The sequence below is a fragment of the Nerophis ophidion genome, linkage group LG01 (assembly GCF_033978795.1).
Source record: "Nerophis ophidion isolate RoL-2023_Sa linkage group LG01, RoL_Noph_v1.0, whole genome shotgun sequence".
Lineage (NCBI taxonomy): Eukaryota > Metazoa > Chordata > Actinopteri > Syngnathiformes > Syngnathidae > Nerophis > Nerophis ophidion.
This window is the reverse complement of record NC_084611.1, coordinates 3,908,677-3,925,317: the sequence shown is the minus strand read 5'-3', so window position 1 is coordinate 3,925,317 and position 16,641 is coordinate 3,908,677. Positions and strand designations below refer to the sequence as shown.

General features: G+C 38.1%; 1 protein-coding gene across 1 annotated transcript in view; it reads left to right on the top strand.

Moving 5' to 3' along the window:
- Positions 1–16,641, top strand: part of fbxw8 (F-box and WD repeat domain containing 8) — a 62,858-nt gene that overhangs the window by 30,794 nt on the left and 15,423 nt on the right. Inside the window, exon 8 of the mRNA XM_061894271.1 lies at positions 8,852–8,979. Coding sequence (XP_061750255.1) covers positions 8,852–8,979 — 128 coding nt within the window. The remainder of the gene's footprint in view (positions 1–8,851; positions 8,980–16,641) is intronic.

The window sequence follows — 16,641 nt, the reverse complement described above, 5'->3', positions numbered from 1 at the left end:
AAAGTAAAAAAGAGGTACAACAGTAAAAACGAGGAATAACAGTAAAAATTAGGTTCAACAGTAAAAACGAGGTACGACAGTAAAAACGAGGTTCAACAATAAAAACGAGGTTCAACAGTAAAAACGAGGTACAACAGTAAAAACGAGGTACAACAGTAAAAACGAGGTACAACAGTAAAAACGAGGTACAACAGTAAAAACGAGGTTCAACAGTAAAAACGAGGTTCAACAGTAAAAACGAGGTTCAACAGTAAAAACGAGGTACAACAGTAAAAACGAGGTACAACAGTAAAAACGAGGTACAACAGTAAAAACGAGGTTCAACAGTAAAAAAAAGGTACAACAGTAAAAAAAAACGAGGAATAACAGTAAAAATGAGGTTCAACAGTAAAAAAAAAAGGTACAACAGTAAAAACGAGGAACAGTAAAAACGAGGAATAACAGTAAAAATGAGGTACAACAGTAAAAAAGAGATACAAAAGTAAAAAAGAGGTACAACAGTAAAAAAGAGATACAAAAGTAAAAAAGAGGTACAACAGTAAAAACGAGGAATAACAGTAAAAATGAGGTACAACAGTAAAAAAAAAATACAACAGTAAAAACGAGGTACAACAGTAAAAACGAGGAATAACAGTAAAAATGAGGTCCAACAGTAAAAAAGAGATACAAAAGTAAAAAAGAGGTACAACAGTAAAAACGAGGCTCAACATTAAAAAAAAGGTACAACAGTAAAAACGAGGAATAACAGTAAAAACGAGGAATAACAGTAAAAATGAGGTTCAACAGTAAAAACGAGGTACAACACTAAAAAAAAGTACAACAGAATAAATCGCCATTATTAATTTGTAACGATTCTGGAAAAAAAAAATCAAAAATCTTTTTTTTTTTTGTCTGTTTATTTTGCTTTTTTTTTTGCACCATGACTAGGGAAGGTTGTCTGCATGGGGTTATATAAGTAAAAGCTGGTTGAGCATAAATAAATAAAAGTTGATGAAATAGTTTTAATCACTGCTACGGTTTTGATTTGATCAGCTTTCAAAGAACCGCTGCGCTGAAAACCATTTTCAAAGAGTGAGGGAGACAGTTTTTTTTCTCTTTTTTCCCCCTACCGTCTGCTGCTGTTGCGCACGCACCAATATTCGTGAGGGAGGGGCTGTGATGGTCTATACCAAGATGGCTGCCAGGTGCCGTAGCTAAGCCGGTATGTTTTAAACTTGTCCTTTGCCTGCATATCGTAAAAACAAGCGTCCGACATTCTTTATTTTGGGTACTTACATATAGTGCCTGACTGTTGTGAAGTTTTAAGGCCATCTGCACTTTTTATGCTACGGTAAAGACAACGAATGGTCCGGTTTGGATTTTATTAGCTGAAAAACATTTCTTAGTTGGCCGCCGTGCTCGCACACAAACGTTTTGTTTTTTTTCTTTTTTTTTCCTAGCGCTCCCAGTATGTAATCTTATAAATTGCATAAACACGGCAGTGACACAATATTTGAATAATTTCAACATTAGTGAAATATTTGTTAAGATGGCTGCCGGCTAGCTAACGCAAAGCAGTCCTGTCCATCGCTGCTTGCAGCTTTAATTTATTTGAAGTTATAAGTTTGAGTTGAAGTATGAGACTTAAGTGGATAAAAGTGTTAGCAATGGCTATGAAAGCGATTGAATACACTCTGCTTCTTCCTAGGCAGCAGGCAGCAGCTCACACATTCTCATACTTTTTGTAACATCCAGGAAGAAATGACTGTAACATTTGTTTAAATGTTGGCAATTTTTCAGGGGTCCTTAGTGAGGAAACCTTACAATGTATTACATCCATAGTGTGCTGTAAAATTGGGGAGGTAACCCCATATTTTTTACCAATTTTCCCGGCAGATTTGCCATATTTTGAAATGCAAACGCTGTCAAACTGGTTTTCATTGAGGGCCGAATCGCATTTATTTTGCCCTCAGAGGGCCGATTTTAACAACGAGTAATATATGAATATACATGTATATATACTAAATACATTAACAATATATTTTTTACGCAAGCTGCAAAAAAATATTAAAATTTTACTTTAAAAACAGGCAGTTCAGTCATCAGAATTTTACAGTTAAAAGCAGTGTATTTTTTTTTACAGCATATAAAAAAATGGGATAAATAGAATGGAATGGAGAAACAACACCACCGTTTTTGTTTGTTTTTAACCGTAAAATATTGTTTTAATGTTTTTTTGTTAGTTTTCAAAAATGTTTGTGTCTTACTGTTAATGGGGGGAAAAACAGTACCAAAGTTGATTTTACAGTATGAAAAAATCTAAAATCTATCAGTCTACAATTTGAAATCATAAATCAAGAAGATGTTGAATAACAGTATTATCTTTATTTTAACGACTACATCATAGTTTATTATTTTGATTTTGATAATATTGAATTTTAAAGGATATGCAATTGCAATGGTACATGATTTTTTAATGTCAAAAGAGAAATAGATACAGTATATTTAGTAAGAAAAGATGAAGCATTTTACTAATGCATATTATTTCTTGGCTTTCGTGGGCTACATAAAATAATGTGGCCCCCCAGGCCTTTAGTTTGACACCTGTGTCTTAGACACACATAACAAAGTTTGATGTTTTTGATGATAAAGTCAACAACTTTAGTGCCGCATAAAACATTATGTCTACTGGTTGGAAGTTTCCTAAAAAAAAAAAAATGTTAAAAATTTTTTTTGCACCATGACTAGGGAAGGTTGTTTGGATTGTGTCATATAAGTAAATGCTGTGCTATCATATTTACGTCCAGATGTTTTTTGACTTTTACTCCAAATGAATATCAGCTCCAAATGCCTCTCATTGGCCTCTTTGACCACTAATAATCGTAGTCTGTATCAACTGATCATGGCCATATTCCACCTTCCAGATCCACGTCTACAGCCTGGATTGCAATGGTACATGATTTTTTAATGTCAAAAGAGAAATAGATACAGTATATTTAGTAAGAAAAGATATAACATTTTACTAATGCATATTATTTCCAGGCTTTCGCGGGCTACATAAAATAATGTGGCCCCCCGGGCCTTTAGTTTGACACCTGTGTCTTAGACACACATAAAGTTTGAGGTTTTTGATGATAAAGTCAACAACTTTAGTGCCGCATAAAACATTATGTCTACTGGTTGGAAGTTTCCTAAAAAAAAAAATGTATTTTTTTTTTGCACCATGACTAGGGAAGGTTGTTTGGGTTGTGTCATATAAGTAAATGCTGTGCTATCATATTTTTTTGACTTTTACTCCAAATGAATATCAGCTCCAAATGCCTGTCTTTGGCTTCTTTGACCACTAACAATCGTAGTCTGTATCAACTGATCTGTAGTGTGATGGCTCTCATGGCCATATTCCACCTTCCAGATCCACGTCTACAGCCTGGATTGCAATGGTACATGATTTTTTAATGTCAAAAGAGAAATAGATACAGTATATTTAGTAAGAAAAGATCAAGCGTTTTACTAATGCATATTATTTCCAGGCTTTCGCGGGCTACATAAAATAATGTGGCCCCCCCAGGCCTTTAGTTTGACACCTGTGTCTTAGACACACATAAAGTTTGAGGTTTTTGATGATAAAGTCAACAACTTTAGTGCCGCACAAAACATTATGTCTTTACTAGTTGGAAGTTTCCTAAAAAAAAAAATGTTAATTTTTTTTTTTTTTGCACCATGACTAGGGAAGGTTGTTTGGGTTGTGTCGTATAAGTAAATGCTGTGCTATCATATTTTTTTGACTTTTACTCCAAATGAATATCAGCTCCAAATGCCTGTCTTTGGCTTCTTTGACCACTAACAATCGTAGTCTGTATCAACTGATCTGTAGTGTGATGGCTCTCATGGCCATATTCCACCTTCCAGATCCACGTCTACAGCCTGGATTGCAATGGTACATGATTTTTTTAATGTCAAAAGAGAAATAGATACAGTATATTTAGTAAGAAAAGATGAAACATTTTACTAATGCATATTATTTCCAGGCTTTCGCGGGCTACATAAAATAATGTGGCCCCCCGGGCCTTTAGTTTGACACCTGTGTCTTAGACACACATAAAGTTTGAGGTTTTTAATGATAAAGTCAACAACTTTAGCGCTGCACAAAACATTATGTCTCTACTAGTTGTAAGTTTCCTAAAAAAAAAAAAAAAAGTTAAAAAAAACTTTTTTGCACCATGACTAGGGAAGGTTGTTTGGATTGTGTCATATAAGTAAATGCTGTGCTATCATATTTTTTTACTTTTACTCCAAATGAATATCAGCTCCTTTAGTCTGACACCTGTGTCTTAGACACACATAACAAAGTTTGATGTTTTTGATGATAAAGTCAACAACTTTAGCGCTGCATAAAACATTATGTCTCTACTGGTTGGAAGTTTCCTAAAAAAAAAAAAAAAATGTATTTTTTTTTTGCACCATGACTAGGGAAGGTTGTTTGGATTGTGTCATATAAGTAAATGCTGTGCTAATAAAGTCAACAACTTTAGTGCCGCACAAAACATTATGTCTCTACTAGTTGGAAGTTTCCTAAAAAAAAAAATGTTAAAATTTTTTTTTTTGCACCATGACTAGGGAAGGTTGTTTGGGTTGTGTCATATAAGTAAATGCTGTGCTATCATATTTTTTTAACTTTTACTCCAAATGAATATCAGCTCCAAATGCCTGTCATTGGCCTCTTTGACCACTAACAATCGTAGTCTGTATCAACTGATCTGTAGTGTGATGGCTCTCATGGCCATATTCCACCTTCCAGATCCACGTCTACAGCCTGGATTGCAATGGTACATGATTGTTTTTAATGTCAAAAGAGAAATAGATACAGTATATTTAGTAAGAAAAGATAAAGCATTTTACTAATGCATATTATTTCCAGGCTTTCGCGGGCTACATAAAATAATGTGGCCCCCCGGGCCTTTAGTTTGACACCTGTGTCTTAGACACACATAAAGTTTGAGGTTTTTGATGATAAAGTCAACAACTTTAGTGCCACACAAAACATTATGTCTCTACTAGTTGGAAGTTTCCTAAAAAAAAAATGTTAAAATTTTTTTTTTGCACCATGACTAGGGAAGGTTGTTTGGGTTGTGTCATATAAGTAAATGCTGTGCTATCATATTTTTTTGACTTTTACTCCAAATGAATATCAGCTCCAAATGCCTGTCTTTGGCTTCTTTGACCACTAACAATCGTAGTCTGTATCAACTGATCTGTAGTGTGATGGCTCTCATGGCCATATTCCACCTTCCAGATCCACGTCTACAGCCTGGATTGCAATGGTACATGATTTTTTTAATGTCAAAAGAGAAATAGATACAGTATATTTAGTAAGAAAAGATGAAACATTTTACTAATGCATATTATTTCCAGGCTTTCGCGGGCTACATAAAATAATGTGGCCCCCCGGGCCTTTAGTTTGACACCTGTGTCTTAGACACACATAAAGTTTGAGGTTTTTAATGATAAAGTCAACAACTTTAGCGCTGCACAAAACATTATGTCTCTACTAGTTGTAAGTTTCCTAAAAAAAAAAAAAAAAGTTAAAAAAAACTTTTTTGCACCATGACTAGGGAAGGTTGTTTGGATTGTGTCATATAAGTAAATGCTGTGCTATCATATTTTTTTACTTTTACTCCAAATGAATATCAGCTCCTTTAGTCTGACACCTGTGTCTTAGACACACATAACAAAGTTTGATGTTTTTGATGATAAAGTCAACAACTTTAGCGCTGCATAAAACATTATGTCTCTACTAGTTGTAAGTTTCCTAAAAAAAAAAAAAAAAGTTAAAAAAAACTTTTTTGCACCATGACTAGGGAAGGTTGTTTGGATTGTGTCATATAAGTAAATGCTGTGCTATCATATTTTTTTACTTTTACTCCAAATGAATATCAGCTCCTTTAGTCTGACACCTGTGTCTTAGACACACATAACAAAGTTTGATGTTTTTGATGATAAAGTCAACAACTTTAGCGCTGCATAAAACATTATGTCTCTACTGGTTGGAAGTTTCCTAAAAAAAAAAAAAAAATGTATTTTTTTTTTGCACCATGACTAGGGAAGGTTGTTTGGATTGTGTCATATAAGTAAATGCTGTGCTAATAAAGTCAACAACTTTAGTGCCGCACAAAACATTATGTCTCTACTAGTTGGAAGTTTCCTAAAAAAAAAAATGTTAAATTTTTTTTTTTTGCACCATGACTAGGGAAGGTTGTTTGGGTTGTGTCATATAAGTAAATGCTGTGCTATCATATTTTTTTAACTTTTACTCCAAATGAATATCAGCTCCAAATGCCTGTCTTTGGCTTCTTTGACCACTAATAATCGTAGTCTGTATCAACTGATCTGTAGTGTGATGGCTCTCATGGCCATATTCCACCTTCCAGATCCACGTCTACAGCCTGGATTGCAATGGTACATGATTGTTTTTAATGTCAAAAGAGAAATAGATACAGTATATTTAGTAAGAAAAGATAAAGCATTTTACTAATGCATATTATTTCCAGGCTTTCGCGGGCTACATAAAATAATGTGGCCCCCCGGGCCTTTAGTTTGACACCTGTGTCTTAGACACACATAAAGTTTGAGGTTTTTGATGATAAAGTCAACAACTTTAGTGCCACACAAAACATTATGTCTCTACTAGTTGGAAGTTTCCTAAAAAAAAAATGTTAAAATTTTTTTTTTGCACCATGACTAGGGAAGGTTGTTTGGGTTGTGTCATATAAGTAAATGCTGTGCTATCATATTTTTTTGACTTTTACTCCAAATGAATATCAGCTCCAAATGCCTGTCTTTGGCTTCTTTGACCACTAACAATCGTAGTCTGTATCAACTGATCTGTAGTGTGATGGCTCTCATGGCCATATTCCACCTTCCAGATCCACGTCTACAGCCTGGATTGCAATGGTACATGATTTTTTAATGTCAAAAGAGAAATAGATACACTATATTTAGTAAGAAAAGATAAAACATTTTACTAATGCATATTATTTCCAGGCTTTCGCGGGCTACATAAAATAATGTGGCCCCCCGGGCCTTTAGTTTGACACCTGTGTCTTAGACACACATAAAGTTTGAGGTTTTTGATGATTAAGTCAACAACTTTAGTGCCGCATAAAACATTATGTCTACTGGTTGGAAGTTTCCTAAAAAAAAAAAATGTATTTTTTTTTTTGCACCATGACTAGGGAAGGTTGTTTGGGTTGTGTCATATAAGTAAATGCTGTGCTATCATATTTTTTTGACTTTTACTCCAAATGAATATCAGCTCCAAATGGCCTCTTTGACCACTAATAATCGTAGTCTGTATCAACTGATCTGTAGTGTGATGGCTCTCATGGCCATATTCCACCTTCCAGATCCACGTCTACAGCCTGGATTGCAATGGTACATGATTTTTTAATGTCAAAAGAGAAATAGATACAGTATATTTAGTAAGAAAAGATGAAGCATTTTACTAATGCATATTATTTCCAGGCTCTCGCGGGCTACATAAAATAATGTGGCCCCCCGGGCCTTTAGTTTGACACCTGTGTCTTAGTCACACATAACAAAGTTTGATGTTTTTAATGATAAAGTCAACAACTTTAGCGCCGCATAAAACATTATGTCTACTGGTTGGAAGTTTCCTAAAAAAAAAAAATGTTAACATTTTTTTTTTTGCACCATGACTAGGGAAGGTTGTTTGGGTTGTGTCATATAAGTAAATGCTGTGCTATCATATTTTTTTTACTTTTACTCCAAATGAATATCAGCTCCAAATGCCTGTCTTTGGCTTCTTTGACCACTAATAATCGTAGTCTGTATCAACTGATCTGTAGTGTGATGGCTCTCATGGCCATATTCCACCTTCCAGATCCACGTCTACAGCCTGGATTGCAATGGAACATGATTTTTTTAATGTCAAAAGAGAAATAGATACAGTATATTTAGTAAGAAAAGATGAAGCATTTTACTAATGCATATTATTTCCAGGCTTTCGCGGGCTACATAAAATAATGTGGCCCCCCGGGTCTTTAGTTTGACACCTGAGTCTTAGACACACATAACAAAGTTTGATGTTTTTAATGATAAAGTCAACAACTTTAGCGCCGCATAAAACATTATGTCTACTGGTTGGAAGTTTCCTAAAAAAAAAAAATGTTAACATTTTTTTTTTTGCACCATGACTAGGGAAGGTTGTTTGGGTTGTGTCATATAAGTAAATGCTGTGCTATCATATTTTTTTTACTTTTACTCCAAATGAATATCAGCTCCAAATGCCTGTCTTTGGCTTCTTTGACCACTAATAATCGTAGTCTGTATCAACTGATCTGTAGTGTGATGGCTCTCATGGCCATATTCCACCTTCCAGATCCACGTCTACAGCCTGGATTGCAATGGAACATGATTTTTTTAATGTCAAAAGAGAAATAGATACAGTATATTTAGTAAGAAAAGATGAAGCATTTTACTAATGCATATTATTTCCAGGCTTTCGCGGGCTACATAAAATAATGTGGCCCCCCGGGTCTTTAGTTTGACACCTGAGTCTTAGACACACATAACAAAGTTTGATGTTTTTAATGATAAAGTCAACAACTTTAGCGCCGCATAAAACATTGTCTCTACTGGTTGGAAGTTTCCTAAAAAAAAAAATTAAAAATTTTTTTTTTTTGCACCATGACTAGGGAATGTTGTTTGGATTGTGTCATATAAGTAAATGCTGTGCTATCATATTTCCGTTTTTTGACTTTTACTCCAAATGAATATCAGCTCCAAATGGCCTCTTCGACCACTAATAATCGTCGTCTGTATCAACTGATCATGGCCATATTCCACCTTCCAGATCCACGTCTACAGCCTGGAGACGAGCAAGCCGGCAGCGTGCGTGGGCAACTCGCCCGGGGATTTCACCTGCATCAACCTGCGAGACAGCCCCGCCCACCTGCTGGCGTGCGGCAACAAGGACCGCAGGTGAGGACGGGCAACCTTGCGAGTGTAAAAAGAAGTGAAGCACAGGTTGAAATGTCCTTGGAGCAGTGTTTTTCAACCTTTTTCATGAAAAAATGCCGAGGCACACCCATACTTGCCAACCTTGAGACCTCTTATTTTCGGAGATGGGGGGGGTGGGTTAGTGCTGCAAGGGGTTCTCTCTATTTTATTCTGTTCTGTTTAAGTTATGTTACAGTGCGGATGTTCTCCCGAAATGTGTTTGTCATTCATGTTTGGTGTGGGTTCAAAGTTGTTTATACGGCCACCCTCAGTGTGACCTGCATGGCTGTTGACCAAGTATGACTTGCATTCACTTGTGTGTGTGTGGAAAAGACGTATGTATTGTGTGATTGGGCCGTTACGCTGTTTGTATGGCGGGAAAACGGACTTGACAACAGGTTGTAGAGGACGCTAAAGGCAGTGCCTTAAAGGCACGCCCCCGATATTGTTGTCCAGGCGGAAATCGGGAGAAATTCGGGAGAACGGTTGCCCCAGTTGATTTGGGGAGTGGCACTGAAATTGGGGGGTCTCTCAGGAATATTGGAGGGTTGGCAAGTATGGGCAGAAAACGTGAAAAAATTCAACTCCAACAAAAACAGGTGTGGAGCTTTAGTTCTTTGTTGGTGTTTTCCTGAAGCAGCTTCATGTCTTCCTTTTAAACGCTATTCCGTCTACCAGTTTTGTGTTAGCGAGCAAGGCATTTTTACGTTGTTGCGATCCTTCTTTGTGTGGACATTGTCGATTGTCACGTCCCATGCGGATGTACTTTTGTGGAAAGCCGTAAGTTTTTGCTGTCGTCCAGCATTCTGTCTGTTTACTTTGTAGGCAGTTCAGTTTGACTTTTGTTTTGCACAGCCTTTTAATTTTTAATTTTTTTACCTGCATATTGAGATCACAACAAAACATTCTCATCTCACCCGACACATTCCGACTTTTACAAAGCAATTAACTACCTGCTGCCACCTACTGACTTGGTTACCCTGCCGAGTTCTACACAGCACAGACACTAAGCAACGACACATTATTAGCTGATTATAATTATTGATTTGCAAATAATATTTTTCGGACCAATTACCGTATTTCCTTGAATTTCCGCCGAGGCGCTAATTAATTTAAAACCTCTACTCACTCCGGTACTTACCAAAGGCATGCGGTAAAAGTAAGCATGCGCTAATTATTTTAAAACCTCTTTTCACTTTCCAAAGGCATGCGGTAAATTTAGGCCTGTGCTTATAAATTTGAGTGTGATGTAAGGATACCATCATGAAAAGCACATTTAATTAAATGATAAATGGGTTGTACTTGTATAGCGCTTTTCTACCTTCAAGGTACTCAAAGCGCTTTGACACTACTTCCACATTTACCCATTCACACACTGATGGAGGGAGCTGCCATGCAAGGCGCCAACCAGCAACCATCAGGAGCAAGGGTGAAGTGTCTTGCTCAGGACACAACGGACGTGACTAGGTTGGTTCTAGGTGGGATTTGAACCAGTGACCCTCGGGTTGTGCACGGCCACTCTACCGCTGCGCCACGCCGTCCCTATTAAATAAAATTAAAATTAAAATAAAAACGTATTATGGTCTTACCTTTACTTATAAATGAAGTCCATGCGCAGCTCCTTCTGATCAAAAGCATCGATAACTTCTTTATAGAAGTCTTCCTTACCTTTCTTCAGTTTTAAAAGTCTCGATGGAGATATTCCTTTATTACCTCCTGCTTCGATTGAAAGTCCAGTTTAGAAAACGGTTTTATTTTAGGTATGTAATCCTCCATGTTAAAAGTGCAAGCGAGAGGAAAAAATAAACGATGGTTGCTCACTCTTGCTGCTTGTTGTCACTTCTTAGTAGCAAGAAGGATCACTAGCGCCCTCTACCACCAGGAGGCGGCAGTCATTTAATGACTCATATTTGACACACGCAGCTACGGTATATTAATAAAACATAGCTGCTTACTGTTCTTTTTAGCATATTCAATAGCTTGGACCTGTCAGGACTTGAACTTGGATTTGTTTCGCTTCTTCCTCGCAAAGGATGATTTGCACGAGCGAGACGTGAGTGTAAGTACATGTTTAATTTATTTCAACACTACAATACAAAAACAGGAAAACAAAGGACGCGCGCAATGGCGGATAATAAACCAGACTAAACTCCAAACAAAACAGCACAATGGCATGACTATATACAAATAAACAAAATATACTTTCTATGGTACAAAACAAACCAAAAACTTGCACTGAGGCATAAATACAAACATAAATCTTACGTGGCCTGGTCAAAACAATGGACAGCGTGGCAAGGCATAAATGTGGTAAGGAAAGGAAGGTGCGTAGTCAATACAAAGTCCAATAGGTAGGTTAAGTTCCCAGGCCGAGGAACAGAAAACAAATGGCTTAAATACTAGCTGTGGTAATTGGTAACAGGTGTGAGAGCTGAGGACCGGGGCGTGACTAGGAGACCAGGTGGAAACTAGTGGGTTACCATGGAAACAAATAAAACCAGGAAGTGCAAAACGGTAAACAGGAGTCCAAAAAACAAAACATTGACATTGTTATTGACTTATGTGCTAATCAGACATATTTGGTCGCGGCATGACTGCCAGCTAATCGATGCTAACATGCTATTTAGGCTAGCTGTATGTATATATTGCATCATTATGCCTCATTTGTAGCTAAATTTGCATCCAGCTTTTCCCTCCACCCACATGTAATGCCAAACAAACACATACCAATCGACAGATTTAAGTTGCACCAGTGTCAAAAGATGCGAAAGTCCCTCGTTTGGTCTGCACATTTTACCGGCGATGCTACGACAGACATGGCACAGAGATGTGTGGATATCCTGCGACACTCAAAGCAGATGGATTTCCAACAATAAAGTCAACAAAATCACAAAGGTGAGTTTTGTTGATGTTATTGACTTATGTGCTAATCAGACATATTTGGTCGCGGCATGACTGCCAGCTAATCGATGCCAACATGCTATTTAGGCTAGCTGTATGTATATATTGCATCGTTATGCCTCATTTGTAGCTAAATTTGCATCCAGATTTTCCCTCCACCCACGTTTAATGCCAAACAAACACATACCAATCGACGGATTTAAGTTGCACCAGTGTCAAAAGATGCGAAAGTCCCTCGTTTGGTCTGCACATTTTACCGGCGATGCTACGACAGACATGGCACAGAGATGTGTGGATATCCTGCGACACTCAAAGCAGATGGATTTCCAACAATAAAGTCAACAAAATCACAAAGTTGAGTTTTGTTGATGTTATTGACTTATGTGCTAATCAGACATATTTGGTCGCGGCATGACTGCCAGCTAATCGATGCTAACATGCTATTTAGGCTAGCTGTATGTACATATTGCATCGTTATGCCTCATTTGTAGCTAAATTTGCATCCAGCTTTTCCCTCCACCCACATTTAATGCCAAACAAACAAATACCAATCGACGGATTTAAGTTGCACTAGTGTCAAAAGATGCGAAACTCCCTCGTTTGGTCTGCACATTTTACCGGCGATGCTACGACAGACATGGCATAGAGATGTGTGGATATCCTGCGACACTCAAAGCAGATGCATTTCCAACAATAAAGTCAACGAAATCACAAAGGTGAGTTTTGTTGATGTTAATTACTTATGTGCTAATTAGACATATTTGGTCGCGGCATGACTGCCAGCTAATCGATGCTAACATGCTATTTAGGCTAGCTGTATGTATATATTGCATCATTATGCCTCATTTGTAGCTAAATTTGCATCCAGCTTTTCCCTCCACCCACATGTAATGCCAAACAAACACATACCAATCGACAGATTTAAGTTGCACCAGTGTCAAAAGATGCGAAAGTCCCTCGTTTGGTCTGCACATTTTACCGGCGATGCTACGACAGACATGGCACAGAGATGTGTGGATATCCTGCGACACTCAAAGCAGATGGATTTCCAACAATAAAGTCAACAAAATCACAAAGGTGAGTTTTGTTGATGTTATTGACTTATGTGCTAATCAGACATATTTGGTCGCGGCATGACTGCCAGCTAATCGATGCTAACATGCTATTTAGGCTAGCTGTATGTATATATTGCATCGTTATGCCTCATTTGTAGCTAAATTTGCATCCAGATTTTCCCTCCACCCACGTTTAATGCCAAACAAACACATACCAATCGACGGATTTAAGTTGCACCAGTGTCAAAAGATGCGAAAGTCCCTCGTTTGGTCTGCACATTTTACCGGCGATGCTACGACAGACATGGCACAGAGATGTGTGGATATCCTGCGACACTCAAAGCAGATGGATTTCCAACAATAAAGTCAACAAAATCACAAAGTTGAGTTTTGTTGATGTTATTGACTTATGTGCTAATCAGACATATTTGGTCGCGGCATGACTGCCAGCTAATCGATGCTAACATGCTATTTAGGCTAGCTGTATGTACATATTGCATCGTTATGCCTCATTTGTAGCTAAATTTGCATCCAGCTTTTCCCTCCACCCACATTTAATGCCAAACAAACAAATACCAATCGACGGATTTAAGTTGCACTAGTGTCAAAAGATGCGAAACTCCCTCGTTTGGTCTGCACATTTTACCGGCGATGCTACGACAGACATGGCATAGAGATGTGTGGATATCCTGCGACACTCAAAGCAGATGCATTTCCAACAATAAAGTCAACGAAATCACAAAGGTGAGTTTTGTTGATGTTAATTACTTATGTGCTAATTAGACATATTTGGTCGCGGCATGACTGCCAGCTAATCAATGCTAACATGCTATTTAGCAGGGGTAGGGAACCTATAGATCTGCATCTGGCTCTCAGATAAATCCTAGCTGATATTGCTTAACGCGATAATTATGAATAATTTTGCTGGTAATCACAGTGCTAAAAATAACGTACAAAATATAAAACATTCTCATGCATTTAAATCCATCCATCCGTTTTTCTACCGCACCTGTTCAAGAAGTCACATTAATGGTAAGAAGTATTTTATGTCATTCTCCCAGGAAGGCAGACGGACTACTCGGGACATGGCATTTAGGAAAAACATGATTTCATTTAAACTAAAAAAATATACAAACAAAAATCGCTCACAGCCGAGGCACAGCTTGGGCTAAAGAACAAAGCTAAAACATAAACAGACTAAGAACGTAAATCAAACAACACTTACTTGGCATGGCATGAAGCACGAAACTATGGCAAGGCATGAAACAAGTCAGCACAGGGCGACTGACTGGCAAAGACGAGCTTAAATACTGCCTCTGATTAGTGCTCGGGAAGCAGGTGAGTGGGTGTTTTGTCCACCAGAGACAGGTGGACAAAATGAGTAACCAAGGAAACCAGACAAGGGAGTGGAAAAAAACAGGAACTTAAAGAGTCCAAAGGACAAACAGCAAATGGCCAAACAAAAACATGATCAACAGACATGACATTTGATTTATTATTGGTTAGCTTCAGAATAACAATGTTATTAAAAAGAATAAGAGACTTATTATACTCTAAAAATGTTGGTCTTACTTAAAAATGCACGCATTTAGTTGTATTCAGTGTTAAAAAATATGATATGGCTCTCACGGAAATACATTTTGAAATATTTGGCTTTCATGGCTCTCTCAGCCAAAAAGGTTCCCGACCCCTGCTATGTAGGTTAGCTGCATGTACATTTGTAGCCTTTCCCTTTACCCACATTTAATGCCAAACAAACACTTACCAATTAACGGATTTAAGTTGCTCCAGTGGTCTGGTCAAAAGATGCAATCGTTGGTTAGCTTCAGTTTCTTCTTCAATTTTGTTTTCGCTATCTGCCTCCACACTCCATCCATCCGTTTCAATACATGCGTAATCTGTTGAATCGCTTAAGCCGCTGAAATCCGAGTCTGAATCCGAGCTAATGTCGCTATATCTTGCTGTGCTAGCCGCCATGTTTATGTGACGTCACAGGAGAATGGACGGTGGCGAAAATCAGGCACTTAAAGGCCTTTTTCCGGGTTATTCCATGATGGGTAAAATTTTGAAAAAAACTTTGAAATATAAAACAAGCCACTGGGAACTGATTTTTATTGGTTTTAACCCTTCTGAAATTGTGATAATGTTCCCCTTTATGCGATTTCAAATGATTGAAATCAGCCTCCTCCATTTTGAAAATGATGACCGGTGAAGTGTCACTGGTGACGTGACGAGTTTGACCCTGTGGAAATTCTCGGCATATGCTAATTATTTTGCGAAACGCAGTAATTCTAGGCAGGCGCATACTATATACCCGGCGGCTATTTAAGGAAATACGGTAGGTGAAGTTGTATAATTTACCGTGGCACAGCAGATAATATCTCACTGCACACTAGTGTGCCGCGGCACAGTGGTTGAAAACCACTGCCTTAGAGGAGAAACAAAGTGTTTTGTTTTTAATGAAGTTGAGTAAAGTGGGGGCCTAATTGGCGAGGAGCGGTCTGGTCAGTGACGTGGCGCCGAGGACAAAGCGGCGGCGTGGGTTGGATGCATGCCAGCGTGCATCCAACCCACGCCGCCGCCGAGCCCGTTTGGACGCTTAACTCCAAATTGTGTTAAAAGTCGTTTGGGAAATGGAGAACGTGGCCCCGGGCGCTCCTGAGTAAATGTGATTATGCTAACGAAGACCACGCTCTTAGCTGTAATGAAGCGGCCGTGTCAACAGATGGAGCCGACGCTCCCCCGGGCTCGCCGTGGCCGTCCTGCACGCTGACCCCTGATTGGCTGTCGGCTGATTAATCGGGAGGAGCCCTCGTCTCCCAGCAGCACAGCCAAATGACTTTTAATCACCCTGATTACTGATGTGAGCGAGCAGAACAAAGTAGGGAGAAGTCGTTGCACACAAACAACACTGCACTCTTTGTTGCCATGGCAACACACGCCCAACACTTTCAGCCAATCAGAAGACACCGAAATATCCAAAAGAGTCAAAAAGAGAAATAAAACAAACGCTTTTTCTTTACCGTCCCGATACGACCTTTGCACTCGCGATACTGGAGCCTTGCACGTTGGCCGACACCGACGTCGATGTGATGCGATATCGGCAGGAATGTCGTAGGTGCACCGTCTGGAATGAAATTATGCTGCCTTTAAATTGAAGTGGAGTGGTAAGATGACAATAAATCATGAAGTCAAGCTCAGGACGCAGTAAGGTGAATGATGCGGACACGTTTGTTACTGGATACTTTTACCAACACTTCTGCCTTTGAGGCTTTGTGTAAGTAATACACAAGTAGAATTATTTGTTTGTATTGACACCTGTGCTGTTTAAGACTGCAATATTATTACATTATTTTACCTTGTTTTACCGTCTATATTCCGTGTTTTACCTTTTATTTGTCTTCTTTTACCTTCTATTTACCTTGTTTGACTGTCTTTTACCTTGTTTACCTTCTACATTCCTTGATTTACCTTTTATTTGTCTTCTTTTACCTTCTATTTACCTTCTTTGACTCTTTTACCTTGTTTTACCTTCTATATTCCTTGTTTTACCTTTTATTTGTCTTCTTTTACCATATATTTACCTTCTATAACCTTCTTTTATCTTGTTTACCTTCTATATTCCTTGTTTTACCTTTTATTTCTCTTCTTTTACCTTCTATTTACCTTCTTTGACTGTCTTTTATCT